Source organism: Micromesistius poutassou (genome assembly GCF_964030765.1).
Source record: "Micromesistius poutassou genome assembly, chromosome: 18".
NCBI classification, from domain to species: domain Eukaryota; kingdom Metazoa; phylum Chordata; class Actinopteri; order Gadiformes; family Gadidae; genus Micromesistius; species Micromesistius poutassou.
Window position 1 is genome coordinate 11,610,082 of NC_140288.1, and position 16,527 is coordinate 11,626,608.

Consider the following 16,527-nt stretch of genomic DNA (forward strand, 5'->3'; position numbering starts at 1 on the left):
CAATTTCTGTTTCCATTGTTGGAGTGGCGGTACTTTTTTCAAACGTCCCGCCATTCGGACATGGACATGGTTTATTAATCTAAACGTCATTACTATTATCATTGTACTTTAATTATTAATATGATTATTTCTTAGTTTCATGCGCTGTAGTGTCCTTACACTGACATTGGTCATTGGGGATAGTCGCCGACCCTCATGGATCTTTGGCCTAAGGGAATTCCGGTTATTTTTAGGGAGCCGGATCATTAGGATCAGCTCACCAACAAAAGCCAGCTCTTTGGGCTCCCAAACGGCTCTTCATAGTACCTTTATTACTTACACCTTTTATAATTCAGCCAAATGTAGCCCGTTTTGACTTATGTTTGTATGTGTAGGCCTATATAGCACTTAAATTATTCAATACATCTTATTAGTATCCAAAGTAAAAATTACATTTTGATAAAGGACTATCTTATCTTATCTTAAATGATCCTTGTCTATCCACACTTGGTTGATTGGTTGCATGCATGCACGTGACAGTCAGTCACTGCACACACGCATAGCATGCATGGAGCACCCGTAGTGCAGAGATCTTCATATCATTCTGCCTCGTCAAACTCTATATAAAAAATTTTTTAAGAAAAAGAATGGCCAACTCCCATCGTTCAGTTCAAAGAGCCGGCTCTTTGAACCGTCACTCCAGTCTCTCCCCAAATCCCCACTGACCGAATTCACGCTTGGACTTTTAGATTCTGTTTCTAAATGTTGGGACTGATGGACACTGAACTCTAGGGGTTATTTGAATGTTCTTTGTGAATGGCCCTACTGTAAAAGGAGCGTCGGAAAACCCCGCCTGTCTGTGCTCACCGAGGCCATTAATTAAGGGAAATGCTGAGAGAATGCTGGAGAGTCGAGAAAAAGAAGACTTAATATACAAACATGTTATGTGCAATCTAACAACTGCACGCAGGCCTATGGCAGGTAAAAATAAGACTGTTGTTATTCTGGGGCTCAATCAATTTCACCTGACAGGCTGTTCTGGGCCCGGTTTCCCGATAACGCTACGAAGACTCCTACGTTTAGACTTATCAAAGTTGTTTACCTCTATAGGCGTGGTTCCCGAACGGTTTCTTAGGAGTCTTCTTAGGAAACACTCCTTACGTCGTTCGTAAATGGAGCTGTCCAGAAAGGACGTGCTGAAATCGATTGCTCAGAGATCGATTTTCCATTTCATGTCAAATCTCAAATCTCCTAACCTTTATGCCTCCTTTCCTTAACCTTTGTGGAAAACGTCATCGGGTCAAGGAGAGATGGAAACATGCTTCCTTTCGAACATAGGAAAAGACCTTTGATCCATGCGTTCTTCTCGTATTGATTTTAATCAGGTTATCGCCAACAGTGAGAATCACTTAGATTTGGCGAAAGGGAATATTTGAGGCCACTTGAATCCCAATTCACAAAAAAAAGAGGCTCAACTTATGTTGATGTTTAAATTAACTGCCCCAGTTGTCTTTATCCGAGTCTCTCATGTGTCTTCGCGTAGAGTCGGTAAACTTGGTGGTTGGTGGCCTGTTTCTTTGTGCCATGACATGCCACCAGGTGTGGTGTGATTATCCGTTACAAGCCATTCTGGAAATCTGCCCCATGTGACCTCATATGGGGCTGGAAGTGGGCGTGTCCACCTAGATGTGTGCTGGATAGATAGGTCTACCAGCCTACCCAGTGGACTATAGCAAACATTGCTCTATCTATCAAAACGGCTTGTAATGGCTAATCACACCACACCTGGTGGCATGTCATGGCACCTTTAAATATTAAGGATTATGGGATACCAATATCTCCTTTCCTTTCGTAAAGGTTTGTCAGGAGTAACTTATGCTAAAGGAGGCTTAGAGGATGCATCAAGGCTCCTTTCATAAGCATTTTTAGAATTAAAACCACCTTTCCTCCAAGTACTTCCGGGTCATCTTCTTAGGAAAGGAAATTTCCTATGCAAAAAAGACTATTGGTAGACTATTGGTAGACTATTGGTAGAGGCCCAGGCTGTTTCCCAATGCGGTTCGGAGTTTGTAACAACTAGTGTGGAAGCGCTTCCGCTTCCGCTTTTTAACACTGCTCCAGTGGTAAATATTGTAATACGTTAATTGTTGAAATTGTTATTGGATACAGTAGTTTGTTTAAACACCAGCTACGTACATATTAAAACAAATTAGCATTGCTTTATCACCACGGTGACTTATGCTGTCAACCAAACCTGGTCGGGAGCAGGTTTTCAGCTTAGTCTATCGGGTTAGATCGGCGTGCGCAGGTTCCTAGCCCCTTTTTTTACAATGTCTTCACCATTTGTGGGTGTTCCCGTGGACCTCGGAGCCCACATCGTACAGGGGTCTCTCAGGAGACAGGAGGTCTTTCGGGACAGATCCGATCCCTTGGCATTGCCTGAGAATATTCTCTATGAGAGATACAGGTTCTCATCAGAGGGTATTCGCCTTGTTGGACCTTATGTAGACAGGGCTTACTGTTGCACAGTGTGTCTCTGTGAGAGAGTGGAGTGGAGGTAGAGAGGGGTAGAGTGGAGATAGCACGTCAGTCTTGAATTTCTGTGTGCAGGGTTCGTCTCTCAAGTGATGTGCATTTGTGTGAAGCTTAAAACGTTCCAAATCATATGTCATATGGCAGGCCTATTCAACTAGTGGCCGACATGAAGGAAAAAGAAAAAGACAACGAAAAAAAAAACTGTACTGGGGACAAACACTGACTATAGTTTTGCAAGATCTTGACTTTGATTTGCGAGATCTTGACTTTGATTTGGGCTCAAAGGGCCGGCTGGCGATCGGGGTAGTGGATGTGCCCTGGAGATGGTGGGAGTCCGCGGACCCGCTCCCGAGGGGGACACGGACCAGCGGTTCGCTGTGCAGAGTGCAATGTGTGTGTGGGTCTGGCGGGGCTGGATCAAGATCTCGCAAATCAAACTAGAGATCTCGCAAATCAAAGTCAAGATCTCGCAAAATAAAGTCAAGATCTCGCAAAATAAATTCAAGATCTCGCAAAACTATAGTCAGTGTTTGTCCCAGTACATGTTTGTTTTTTTTCTTCGTCTTTTTATTTTTTTCCTTCATGTCACTTCGGCGGCCCCGTACCTTCAAACCGAAAAAGATATTATTATTATTATTAAATTTTTTTGGTTTGCTTGCTTTTGTTTTATTTATCATATTTTTAGTTATCATATTACAGTGTAACATGAAAAGTAAAACGAATGAATTCAATCTGTCATACACATGCCTATAAGGCTCTGTCTGCTCCTGCTATTGGCTCCGTCACGCTCACGTTGTATTTTATGCTGGCGGGCCGCGGAGAAAGTCACTTTAGCTAGGCTAACAACACGCTTCAAGATGTCTCTCTCCAAGCCAAAAAAAACGCATGATTGATTGAAAAAAACAATTCAAAAGCGAATGGACTGACAAATATTTATTAACAATTTTTTTTATAATGATACGATTAAAAGTGCTGGCACCACATCTATGGGGGTAAATGGCATGATGTGCCTGTCGAGATTTGAACCCACTACACCACCGCCGCTACCTCACATCAGTTGAAAACATATGCAATACATTTCTTATATAGGGTGTATTTAAAGTGAATTCGCTAAATTATAGAATAAGGCAGGTTGGACGTTGCTTTTACATTTTTAAATCATCATCACTCTATTGGGATTAATGGCGAACAATTCTGCATTTGGCATAGTTATTTTATAGACAATATGCAGAATCTTTTAACTTAAACAAATTTACACAATGGGCTATTTTTTGCCATCACGCCTCCCTAACCAGTATGTGCACTGTGTTGCCCCTAGCTGTTATCAGATTTTTTAACTCCTCATAGGAGTTCATTATGATCTGTTCATCTTGAGTGAAATAGACTGCTCTTGATCTATCCATCTTGTAAAGGTGAGTAAAATGACGCGATAAACGGCCCTTTCACGTGAACGCTCGTTGAACCTAAAGCGGAAAACCTGGCTTGACTAATCGAATCCTAAGTGCGCATCATAGTTCCATTTAACTCGATCGCCAGTTGCGTCTCTGTCGATCCAGGTTTTCCCAAGAAAGCCTGGGTATGTTCAGCGAGGTTCGTAGTATACCCCACTGGTTAGTTTGGTCGGATAAGTTGCCATGGTTACTTAGCTGAGATTAAGTCACGTTAATGGAACGCAACTCTAGCTGAAAGAAGCGAGGCTAAGCAAAATAAGCCTGGCTTTGCGTTTAGCTTGGTTGATGGAATACCCCTGAGACTGATCCTGGGAAAGAGCATTATCCAGACATGAAAGACAGGTACTTCCAGCTTATTGATATACAACCAATGCAGGCCTCTGTGCTTTCAGTTAGTGCTGCAATTTCATCATGCATTGAACCTTTGGGAACAAAAACGTTCACCATAATCACAGACAAAGCCTACGTCTTCTGAATATATAGACTTAATATCTCAGTGCATGATCTTTCAAAGAATACTCGGTGCATCCATGAAACATAATACTGAATGTGTCAGATTGTTACTACTATCTTAGTGTGTATACACTATAATCATACCTAATGCCAAGGCCAAAGAAACATCCTTAATTAATATAAATCAGTATTGTGGTAACCACAGTGACTCCAGTGTGTTTTTGGATGTAGAGGTCATGAGTTTCCATCTTACAGGGGAGGGGTTCTGGGACGAGAGCTCCAGTAGCCGGGATCTCTCTGATGATCTCGTTATCGTCCTCATTGATGTCAAGCCAGCGCCCGCAATCAAAAGAGAACTTCTCTTTTGTCAAGGTCTTCATTAGAGTCACCTATAAGGAGTTGTTATAATAATAAGCAACAAAGCTACAAATACTTTTAAATATCTTCTCCGGCAGAAGCATCATCAATTTAGTTTTATTTTGCAGCTCAATAATGGAGCAATCATACACGACTAATCAATGACAAAACATATTTTATATAATCGTCTATTACACATTTTTAATTGACAAATTAGAAACTCCTGTCTTACTTTTGCTAGATGCCAACCAGCAAAAGGATGTCTTTTCTCATGCCAAATTCTTAGTTTCTGCAGTCGTCCTATATCTGGCATTTCAATCTTCAGAGTCCCAGAAAGCAAAATGACAAAGGGCAGCAATTAGAAAAATAACCTTGAATTGTAACCAACAGAACACAGAGTCGCAGAGCTATAGTCGACTTTAGTTTGCCCTTCAGTCATTAATCTGTGCCCTACCATGAACTTGTCCACCTGTCCCTGTTCAAAGCTATCCTCCGTGTTGTTCTCCATTTTCATCTCGTCAGACTTGCCACGTTCCCCGTAGATCTGCAGAAACACCTGGGCGTCTGTCCCTGCTCCCTTCATATCTGTGGTGAAGATCCACAGGGTCCAGGGGTACTCTGTGAACAGAACACATCCACAGCTCATTCCATTTGGAGTTATTTCAAATGCAAACCTTCAGTCTACACACACACACACACACACACACACACCCACACTTACACAACCACACACACACACACACACACACACACACATCAAATTATTCATACTGGTTTAAATGGGGTATGAACAGTTCATTAGTGACTTGAGAAGAATTGAGAAAACACATGGATCTGTAGTGGTTATTAGGGAATAACCACTACAGATCCATGTGTTTTCTCAATTCTTAGTATTTGTGTGAGAGTGTTGAGTGTTGTACTACGCCCCGGTCTGGACATACATAATGTCAACACTTATTGCAAGTTGCGTTGGACAAAAGCGTCAGCTAAATAAATTAAATGTAATCAGTTAATAAATAAACAGTAAATAATATGTGTACATAATTTTTCTGTAAATTGTCTATACTATGTCAAGAATATTTTAGCAACCTACTTTTCAGTCTTTTCTGTCTGAGAGAAACCATCTCGTAGAGTTCCCTCTCGATCAGTCCGTCGGCCTCATCCTCGTCCAACCACCGACCACACGGGAACGTCTGCTCAATGCCCGTGAACGGACAGTAAATGGTCACCTGGCAGAGGACATGAAGTGATCTGCCTTGTTAAAGGAAAAACCTAAAGCCTAGAAGAATCATTAAGGTCTGTTTTGCTTGTTAAATTCAAATGAACCCCCCTGCTAGGCTGAGCACTGAAGTGTTGTGTTGGGTCTCGACTAATTGCTGTCTAAATGCTGCTTGTGGGAGTTAACGAGGTTGTCTGGAAGTGCTTGAAACAGGAAATTAAATTCTGTATGGTCCCCCATTACTCACTGAATGTCACATTTGACAATCAACGGCCAAATCTTATGGCCAAACAAGTGAACTTAAAGGAGAACTCTGGCTATTTTTGACCACATTATCGTTTTCCTGAGGGTCACCCCATGTTGAGGGAAGTAAAAAACCAGATGAAAATTGATTCGACCTAGCCAGAGATCTGCACAGGCTGCCAGCGCTTCAGAATAGCTATAACACTAACCTATGGGGGCAAGCTCTTTATCCGCTTTTGGGGCCTCTAAAGCCCTTACTAGCCAATAGCAGAACAGATGCGCGCAGATGTACAGCCACTGTGGCTAGTGGCTGGGAGCGCATCTGTTCTGCTATTGGCCAGTAAGGGCTTTCTGGATATGTCAACGGGGTAATCTGAGGTGAGTGACTCCATGCAAAAACACAAAGTTTATACTGTTTCGCCACACTCTCTGAGTTAAACAAGCACGGTGGTGTCTCGTAAGGAACCAACTCATGTTACATGGGTCTTGGAATGGTTTTCTGAATGTGTTTAGAGGCCCCAAAAGTGGATAAAGAGCTTGCCCCCATAGGTTAGCGTTATAGCTATTCCGTAGCGCTGGCAGCCTGTGCAGATCTCTGGCTAGGTCGAATACATTTTTCTCTGGTTTTTTACTTCCCTCAACATGGGCTGACCCTCAGGAAAACGATAATGGGGTTAAAAATTGCCTGACTTCTCCTTTGAGTTCAACTTCAGTCTTTTTCAGTCTTTTTAGGGACCGAGCCAAAACTGGCAAGGTCCCTATTGAAATTGGTCAGATTCTTCTTCTTATTATTTTTAGGCCACTTCGACTGCATTTTTCCCCCCCTGAACATATAAGAAAACTCATTTTTATTTGGCACATTTGTTGGGACTGCTGTAAAATTTGATATTCTAGCCGTCTAATTCAGATTGGCCCCAAGGTGGCGCTATACTAACTATGCCAAAATTTCAACCTTTACACAAGCATAACTTGTCACCCGTTGGACCTACACTCATGAAACTTTTGCCACACATGCAAATCCTCATGATAAACAAATTTGCAGTACTAACTTAGCACTTCTGGTAGCCAGATTTCCCGCCATTTTGAATTTAGTTAAAAACAGTAAATTCCCCAAGTATCCCAGGTTTTTCGACTTTCACAAAAATACTTTTGCACATATCATCTATGACCCATGATCTTCAATCTGACATAAGGATTAGTCTGTACAGTAAAGTAGAAAGTACCCATGAGCCATTGCGTTCTAAAAGAGGTGTGTTTTTCACCCCAAAAATAGTAAATTGCACATATCTACATGAATTGGACTCCTATGATCTTGGACCCCTCTACTAAAGTTGTTCAGAATCAAATTCTGAACAAGATAAAGTCAACATTTTTTCTAATGGGGCGTGGCTTCGAAATGGGCGTGGCCTGTTACTAAAATAGCCACAGTTCATAGACACAATGTTTGATTTGAGCGGAACCAACTCACTGGCCGTACCAAAGTTCTAACTGCTCAAGTAAAATGAAGTTGATTGGCAAAACAACATGGCCGCCAGAGGAGGGTCGATCACTCTGCGGAGACCATAATATTTATCAATATGAAATTCACAGGACACGTGTAGAGTGGTGCCTGTAGCTCACATACCAAAAAAACTAAAAAGCAGCCCCTGCGCCACGTTTCACCAATATGTATGAAACTCGGTATGCACGTACAACATGCCAATACCTACAGAAAAGCCTCTTGGACCCATGCCCCAAAACCTACCGGAAGTCTGAAATTTTCTTTTTTTCATTTTCACTCTCGGCACGAACTCCTCCTAGGGAATTTATCAGATCTGCTTCACAATTGGTCAGTACAGTCACAAAATGGAGCTGAACCAACGCCGTGTTATTTGTGACTGTACGTTGAAGGGCATGTCCGTGGCGTGCCGTCAAAATTTGGCCGTTTTCAATGGAATTTTTTCACTTTTTCGCCTTGTATTTCAACAAACTCCTCCTAGGGAATTAATCTCATCTGCTTCTACAGATTACATAAATTCGCAAAAAGTTAAAATTACATAAATTCGCGAAAAATTACAATTAAAACTGCGCGCAGTGATGAACGGGACCGAGCACCGGCTTGCGGCCGCGTCACGTGCCGTCGTAACATGTGCGCTGACAAGTTTTAAAGAAGTGCAGTTTTAAAACGGCCGCAAGCCGTTACGAGGTCCCGTTCATCACTGAGCGCAGTTTTAATTTCTCATTTTTTTTCTTTCATAACAGATTATGTCATGTGAACTAGACTAAACCCATTTGTGAATCAGATAGACTCTATGAAACAGTGGTTATGGCGCGTTCAGATCACTGGGAATTATTGGGGAAACATTTTCACGGCGTCTGAAAGTTCACGTGAACGACACCTCATGACGCTCTCTCTATATAAAAAAATCAACCATCATATCACATACTTTACTATTGATTGACATTTGTAACCATCTGTTGGCATCGACTTTCCTCAGTTTTAAACGTTGTGTACTGGTAAACCAGCTCTAGATAAGGGCAAGTGTAGCTTTCCATACAGTGGCAATACAATGTGCTTCTCATAAATAAAAGCAAAAGGATAATAGGCTACAAGGAAATAAAGGCGTGCAAACTTGAAATTGATCCTACTATTGATTCTGTTTAGTTCTAGCGCCTTTAGTCCAATGTGCATCACTGATCCGTAGAATAAAAGGTCTGTCATATGGGGATGGGTACATACAGAAGAGGACTAGGGCCACATGTAATAAAAAAAATACACGTCATTGACGTATTCTGACTTTAAGCTCAGCATTCAGATTTTAGTCAGAATAAAAAGAGCTCTGACTTTGAAGTCAGAATTCTGAGATTAAAGTCAGAACTCTTTTTATTCTGATTTTAAAGTCAGAACTCAAAAAATATGCCCATGTGGCCCTGATACACCTGTATATGGCAATATGCACATAAAATGAAGTGAGTTGTCACTCCCTGAAGACAATTAACATTACGTGTACCGCAAACCCCCAAATAAATAACAAGCCCTAGTTAAAATCTTATGGGAAATAAGAAATGAGTACAGCAGTGGTGAGGTACCTTCTCACAGTACCAGCCGGCCCCCACAGCGCCGTTGTCGTGTCCGATGGTCACCCTGCTGAGGGGGCTGTTCAGCTCACAGATCTCCACGTTGAAGATGTCGATGAGGCCGCGTTCGAACAGGCCCCCCTCCAGGAAGACCTTCCCACTGTTCTTCACGCCCTTGGCTCCGTGCATCACGATGTGGATCTTGGAGTTGGTACCTGCGCCTCTTATATCCCCCGTCATCACTTGGACGTTGTACACAATGGCTGTGGAGGCGGAGGTAAATGTTGGGCATAATCACAACATCTTTGTTGAATTGAACTCTTTCTTTATTATGACAATCTCTGTGTTAGAATCAGAACGGGATTAATTGCCACGTAGGTTTACGATGCAAGAAATGTGTCTTGGAATGTTGGTGCAAGGACATAGTTTGCAAAATACAAAACTAAAAATTGAATAACAAATTTGAAATATAAAATATATAAAGTGTACAGATGTTTCTTATTATCAGCTATATATCTTTGTCTGATTTTAGTTGCTGTTGACAATACAGTGTATTTTGCTCACCCATAGGTTGCGTTGATCCAACCAGTATGTCTCTCTGAATCTTTCCATCTGCCTCGTCCATGGCGAACCATTGGGTGACTGGGAACTCATAAATCTCTTTGTTCCCCATGTCATCCACTGAGACCTGAACAACAACATGTTCTCAAAAGGTACCTTTGGTTTGTATGGATGTATGTATGTATGTATTTACTGTATGTATGTTTGAATGTACCTCAATACATACATTCACTTGTACTATGTAAATATGTGTGGCTTGGAATATGTATTTAATGTACAGTACCTTATCGAGGAACCAGCCAGCGGAGGAGCCCCTGTTGTTGTGGCCGATGGTGATCTTTTTCAGTCTCCCCAGGTTTGGAGAATCTATGGTAAACTTGTCCTCTGTTCCACGCTCAAAGTTGTCTTTGTCACTGTTCAAACGTCTCTCCCCTTTGGTGGGATACAGTAAACAGATAACTCCATATTACAGCACTGTTTTTTTAGCTACAGTGATCACAATTAGGTTATAGGTTATAAACCACTTTCACCTGTGTCCCCGAACTCTCCAAAGATATTGAGGAAAACGTCTGCATCGGTCCCACTACCCTTCATGTCTGCGGTGAACACACTCACTAAGTACTTATTAACTGCAAAACAACAGATCAAAAAGACATATATTATAACATAACTGCAAAAGAATCATTCTGCAATGCAACCTTGAGAATTGTGTCTGTCTGTCTGTCTGTCTGTCTGTCTGTCTGTCTGTCTGTCTGTCTGTCTGTCTGTCTGTCTGTCTGTCTGTCTGTCTGTCTGTCTGTGTGTGTGTGTGTGTGTGTGTGTGTGTGTGTGTGTGTGTGTGTGTGTGTGTGGATGTGCATGCGCACATGTGTGATTATGTGTCCGAGCATGTTTGTGTCAAGAGCAACGTGTCAAATGTGTGTTTGAGTGTTGGGTTCTGACCACTTCCTAATCTGATTCCCAAACCGTTAGATAACAGGTCACATGACCCAATGTACAATGGCTCTTACAAGTGGCTTACAAGTGGCTTACAAGGGGATAACACTGAAACTTTGAACAGCCAGAAGAGATGTGTGTTATGCAATCAAGCTGTAATGTTGAAATTCTCTAATTTCTGGGGGAAATTCTCTAATTTCTACTTAGAATTACCATAGCATATCACAGAGGGATGTATCCACTACACACCAATCAAATATCAAGAAGTATATAAATATTTGTCTCAAATTCAGCTTATAAACGCAGTCAAACAGAGCCATTAATAGACCCCCTCACCATTATACCAGTGACTGGGCTTGGCCACATGAGTCTACGGTAATTATTCACCCACTCAGCTAAGTAGTAGGAATGTAAAAAACCTCAACCCATTAAATTGGCACAGAGGAATAGAAGGAACTTGTTTGTCTCCAGGGTGCCAACATAAAGGCAGTAAACTTTGTAAGCAATCTCTGTGTGAACGTCGTACCGCTGTTTCATCTGGCCCGCTGTGGTCTTGGGATGAACTCCACTCCAGAAAACACTACTCTGAATCTCAATCTTTAAATACAATTCAACAAATATTTATCCTGCAGAACAAGGGAATCAAATATTCTCAATCCTTCTTCCCGAGCTGCTCTCAGAGACTTCACTATACAGGTTGTTTTGAGACATACAGATGCTAAGAGCAAAACCTTCGGCCACCACACCGTGTCACGGCAGCGATGCTTGACCTTGACCACTCAGGTGTCCCTCATGTGACCAGTGGTGATTTCTCTAAGACTGCAAGGGAAGCTCATCTTTCCCTAAAATTCAAAATTCAAAATTCATTGACTAAAAATGTCGACTGACTCGATATCCTTCTCATACATTCCCGTAGTGTCACAGTGCATTTGCCTGTTGAAGCTCAGCGTCCATCCACTTCAATGGGGCTGCATAGAACAGCTTTTTTTAGTGCGTCGAAAGTCGACGGTCATTGGATAATGCTGCGATTATGTCCCTCCCACGGACACTCAGCATCTCTGGGGGTGAATGGAGGAGTGGGCTGGCCTGAAAGCTGGGCTTCTGCATGATTATTGGAGGGTCCCTCATTCCCATTGCGGATTTTGCAAGCGAGTCGAAAGACAAACTGCAACCAATTTCTTGATATTTGCTTGGCAAAATTGCTAGACAATTTTCATCGTACATTTCGTACACTTATACACTCAATTCCTTGTTTCAGTTTAACATAATTCCCACATTTCCTTGTTCAAATTTAATATCGTTTTGGTAGTTGGCCATCACTTTGATACAGGGAGCCTGAGGTCTGAACTTCAAGTCCTGTATTCAGATCAGGACTTGCAGGGTGGCAAGGGAAAGCTGTGTGATTTCTTGGTGTTCCTTAAAGACATGGAGTTGGACAGTGCAATGCCTCAGCTTTACAAACTGTTCTCATTAGTGGCAACAATTGGAGATACATCTGCAGATGTAGAAAGGAGCTTCTCCTGTTTAAATCGGCTCAAGTCCTACACCTAACACAATGGACCATGGCCGTTTAAGCAGCCTAGCTCAGCCTAGCAGCCTAGCTCAAGCCACTGGAAAATACAGCTAGTTGGTATGACAGGGTCACAGAGCATTTCCTTGAAAAGGAATTTCTTAACATTCAGAGTGACATGCTGCGTGAAACTCTGAAGCACATGCTCCAGGCATGCGTCTTGTTGGGCTCCATGGGCTCCTTGTACCACTATGTTCAGATGGCCATGCCAGGGATACCAGCCAGGATAGTGACAGGATCTTTTGGTGGCAGCTGAATGACAGCAGGTCCAGAGCAGGACAGTATGAGCCTCCATGGGCACGTGATCAAGAAACCTGTCTGAGACCTGTGGTCTTATTCAGAAGAAGCCCTTTGGCCCCTGTATCACCTCTCACTGGGACAGGTGTTCCCACCACCTGAGTGTCACAGTGTGTCACTCTATCCTGCTGGGGCTCTGTGGCGTTAATGTGAACGGCCAATGATAAGGTACTAATTGGATATGCGGGAGGGGAGAGGCACCACCGGGCCAGCTTGTGTAGCAGCTTCCTAGTGCTGGGCATGACAGAGATTTGGCCCAATGATTATTGGACCCCAGTTGGTACAGCGCCCGCTTCTATTGCAACCTTTTGTACCAAGTAGCCCCCTTGTTTTACATGCCTGCCCAATGCCTAAGAATCACCTGGTGGGGATAGATATCTACCTTCATCACTTCCAACATATTATGTTATGTATGTATATATAATATGTTATGTATACAGTTAGGTTAACGTACTTTACTTTGTGAACTATTTTAACAATGACAGGCAGTGCTGAAGCTGTAAAACAGAACACAGCAAGCATGTCAATGTTATCCCAACAGTGTCTTTAAACAAATAAAATATTTGCTAAATCAGACATAACACCAAAATGGCGGCGGGCATTGTGATGTGACATTGTGATGTACAAGCCCTCATATGTCTCACGGTCCCCACACTGGGGGTTAGGGTTAGGGTTAGGGTTAGTAGGGTTAGTGTAACTAAATGACCTACACTTGAGGACATCCATGGGGTTGAGGCTGCCCAGCAGGTCCCTGACGAACAGGCCATCCGCCTCCTCCTGACTCAGCCAGTTGTTGCAGGGGAAGTAGTATCGCAGGTGGGGCCTGTTGATATCTGTCACCATCACCCTGTCCAGGAACCACCCAGCGTTCATCCCCGTATTGTCATGCTCGATCCTGGGGGGGAGCAGTGGGTGGGGGATTTGTAATATTGCATACAATTCAGCCATATAGTATGTATCCGGTTACTTTATTCAAAATGTACAGTTTGGAAATGGGCTAGCCTAATATTCTGCTTTTTAATTAAAGAAAAGAAAAACTCCTTAGTATCGGTTGGCTAATCGTATCGGCCCGTTCAAATATGTGTGGCTTGGGATGGGTATCAGGAATGGAGAATGTAGGCCATGTCGCTGTAATTGCCTGAGACAACTGAAAAAACATGTAAAGAGTGTAAAAAATACGGCTATTCTATATATCATACACTGATCTCCCCTTTTCTTGACATGTCTGTCATCAGTTCCACAAGAAGAGCCTTTGCCTTCTTGTGGAACTGCCTTGCTTTCAAGGCATAAGGTCCATGGGTAAAATCCCACAAAGTACCAAATATTGTCTCAGATACAATATATTTGTATTGTTTCCCCATAATACTTTCATATCAGTTAGTGATAGTGTATTTATTGTTATATCAGGACTCAAGACTAACATTTTCCCCTTTTCATTCGATGGCATCCTATAAGTGGCTCCCCTTTTTGTGCTTTTTGTGCAAGTATGTAATGACAGCCCTGAGAAGATGCATTTTTCAATTTGTGTGGGGAGCGCAGCAGGAGAGAATTAGACGAGAGGTAATGTATAGGCCATTACAGAAAGGGGGTAAAAATGTCCCTGATCTAGCAAAGAAAATGGAAGCTCTATTTCTGACGCCCATATTGCAGGCAGTACTAAACGAAAATAAGGGGAGCCTATGGCCAAAATTCGCCATGTTCCGGGTAGGTCATAAAGTCCTAAGGAAAGTGGGGATAAGACTGTGCCTAAAAAGACCTCATGCGGAGAAGAGGCCTCTGCTCTATGAAAGGGTGGTGAGTGAAGTCTGGAAAGTGGCGGGATGTTGGTCAGGTAAACCAAGCCTTTGTAGAGAGCTGTTTGAGCCCAGAATGGTCAAGACTGGTCACTGTCGGCGTGCTGTCTGAAGCCAGCTGCTTTAGAGTGTGGAGAAATGTTAATTCGTTATTTTTGTTCAATGTGTATAGAGATCTCGCTTGGCAGGCTGTTCAGAAGTGTCTCCCTACACAAAGAGACGGGGGTCATCTAAGAGCGCAAGATGTCCCAGGGTGGGGTGTGGTGGAGACGAGGACGTTTCGCATTTGTTGTGGTCGTGTGGGGTGGCTCGGAGGGTTTGGCGCCTATTGGGGCCATGGCTGGGTGACTGACTGGGAGTCCCCACGGAGTCAGATGTCCTGTATGGGCTTATACAGAGTGGGGATATTAAGGGATGGGAAAGATGGTGGGCCTTGATTAATTGCATAAAAGAGTCGATTTGGAGGTGTCGTAACCTAATGGTGTACAAGAGCTTTTTGCTTTCACCGGAATCAAGTTAGTTAATTTGAGCATAACCTTGTTAAAGGATTATGTTTGGAGGGACAAGGAGTTATGTAGAATTTTGTGTTAACCTTTGAATGTGATGACCTTGTTGTAAAATGTAACTATTTGCTTGTTAACCTTTGAATGTGTTTTGACCTTGAAACCATGTTGTAAAATGTAACTATTGACTTAAATAAACGCCTAAAAATTTAAATTGGTGTATGGGGCGTGAGAGTTGTATGACTGCTTAACTTGGGCTCCCGTCTCGTCCTTCCCGTGCTGCTTGCCAAAATACTTTGATAAATATCCATGGACCAATTTGTTTAATCGGCATAACACTAGACAGTGATAAAAACAAACAGAACCATTTCCTAGCTCTAATGTTTGATTTGAGCTGGTGGTGGAACAACACCACGCCCACAGTAATGGAGGAGGACAGATTCCTCCAAGCCCACCTGGGGATAATCCGTCTGATTAAGACTGGAGGTGTACCAAATACAGGTGTATTTGGTGTACCAAATACACCAACTCCTACTCCGACTCCTACTCCCCTACCTCATTGTGTGCCCCAGGAAGGCGATAACCCCAGTACGTCCCTGAATCCTGACCCCTCAGCAAGATCATTGTCTTCCCCACTCCCTTTACTTGTAAATAAATAAACAAGGTTGAGTTTTGCATCCTAACCCAGCGTGGTCCTCGTTCTGCTCAGGGTTGGCTGCCAAAGCAGACGGTTCATAAAAAAGATGAAGTCGATTGACTGAACAACTTAGCCACCAGAGACCCTAAATGGTCCAATTAAATTTAAGGAGCCAAAAGCCAGGGTTAATTTATTCCAATAATTGTCTAACTTGGTGTATTGGAAGGCACATGGCTCAAGATCTGTCACTTCAAATTTAACCCAGATTGGACAACAGGGGTGCTGTTGAAAGATAGCTCAAGATTAAGCATCGGACCATACGGGGTGCTTCAGCGATCGATAGAACACTTTGAACAAGCACAACTCGTTCAACCTTTCTAGGCTTGTTCCAGGCCCAAAGCTCTTCCATCTTCATCAACCTTATAAAAACAAAGAAGGTTGTAATGGTCCTTTAGGCTTGGCCCCTGAACAATGCTGGTTGCACCTTCAATAAGTGGGGTTGTAGAGGCCATGTTATCATGTTTCTTATTTTTTTGGATGCAAAGCAAACCACACTTTGATAATTCTGTGTATTAATCATATTTTTATTCTCCCGCCTAATTTCTGTAATTATGTCCTACCATTTTTGAGGCATCATTACCAAACCACTAGCAAAAAGTCTGCATTTATCAGTGCATCTACTTTTATCGAGTAAATATTGAATTTTTTAATATAAAAAAACACTAAAATCATTCGCTCCAAAATTTAACACCTTGAAGGTGTCAAAATTAATACACATATGGAAACTGAAAGTAAGCAGGTCTCCAAAAATGTGGTACTGCTGTTACCCTAGGTGGTGCTATAGCTTGTGGTCAAATGAAAATAGCCCCCGGCCTGTTTGCCAAATATTTCTGAAACTTGGCCTCAAGGACTCTTGATTGCATGAACAATCAACCA

General features: G+C 42.5%; 2 protein-coding genes across 2 annotated transcripts in view; one reads left to right on the forward strand and one right to left on the reverse strand.

The window, feature by feature from the left end:
* rpl37 (ribosomal protein L37) overlaps window positions 1–16,527 on the forward strand; it is a 151,384-nt gene that overhangs the window by 106,706 nt on the left and 28,151 nt on the right. The gene's annotated exons all lie outside the window — the stretch shown is intronic.
* The window catches only part of LOC311363356 (lipoxygenase homology domain-containing protein 1-like), a gene marked incomplete at both ends in the record, with an annotated part of 88,072 nt that overhangs the window by 66,173 nt on the left and 5,372 nt on the right, over window positions 1–16,527 (reverse strand). The window contains 9 exons of the mRNA XM_084483304.1: window positions 4,672–4,807; window positions 5,008–5,094; window positions 5,230–5,393; window positions 5,869–6,004; window positions 9,307–9,557; window positions 9,859–9,982; window positions 10,139–10,287; window positions 10,386–10,484; window positions 13,369–13,553. Of these exons, the coding sequence (XP_084339430.1) occupies window positions 4,672–4,807; window positions 5,008–5,094; window positions 5,230–5,393; window positions 5,869–6,004; window positions 9,307–9,557; window positions 9,859–9,982; window positions 10,139–10,287; window positions 10,386–10,484; window positions 13,369–13,553 (1,331 nt within the window). The remainder of the gene's footprint in view (window positions 1–4,671; window positions 4,808–5,007; window positions 5,095–5,229; window positions 5,394–5,868; window positions 6,005–9,306; window positions 9,558–9,858; window positions 9,983–10,138; window positions 10,288–10,385; window positions 10,485–13,368; window positions 13,554–16,527) is intronic.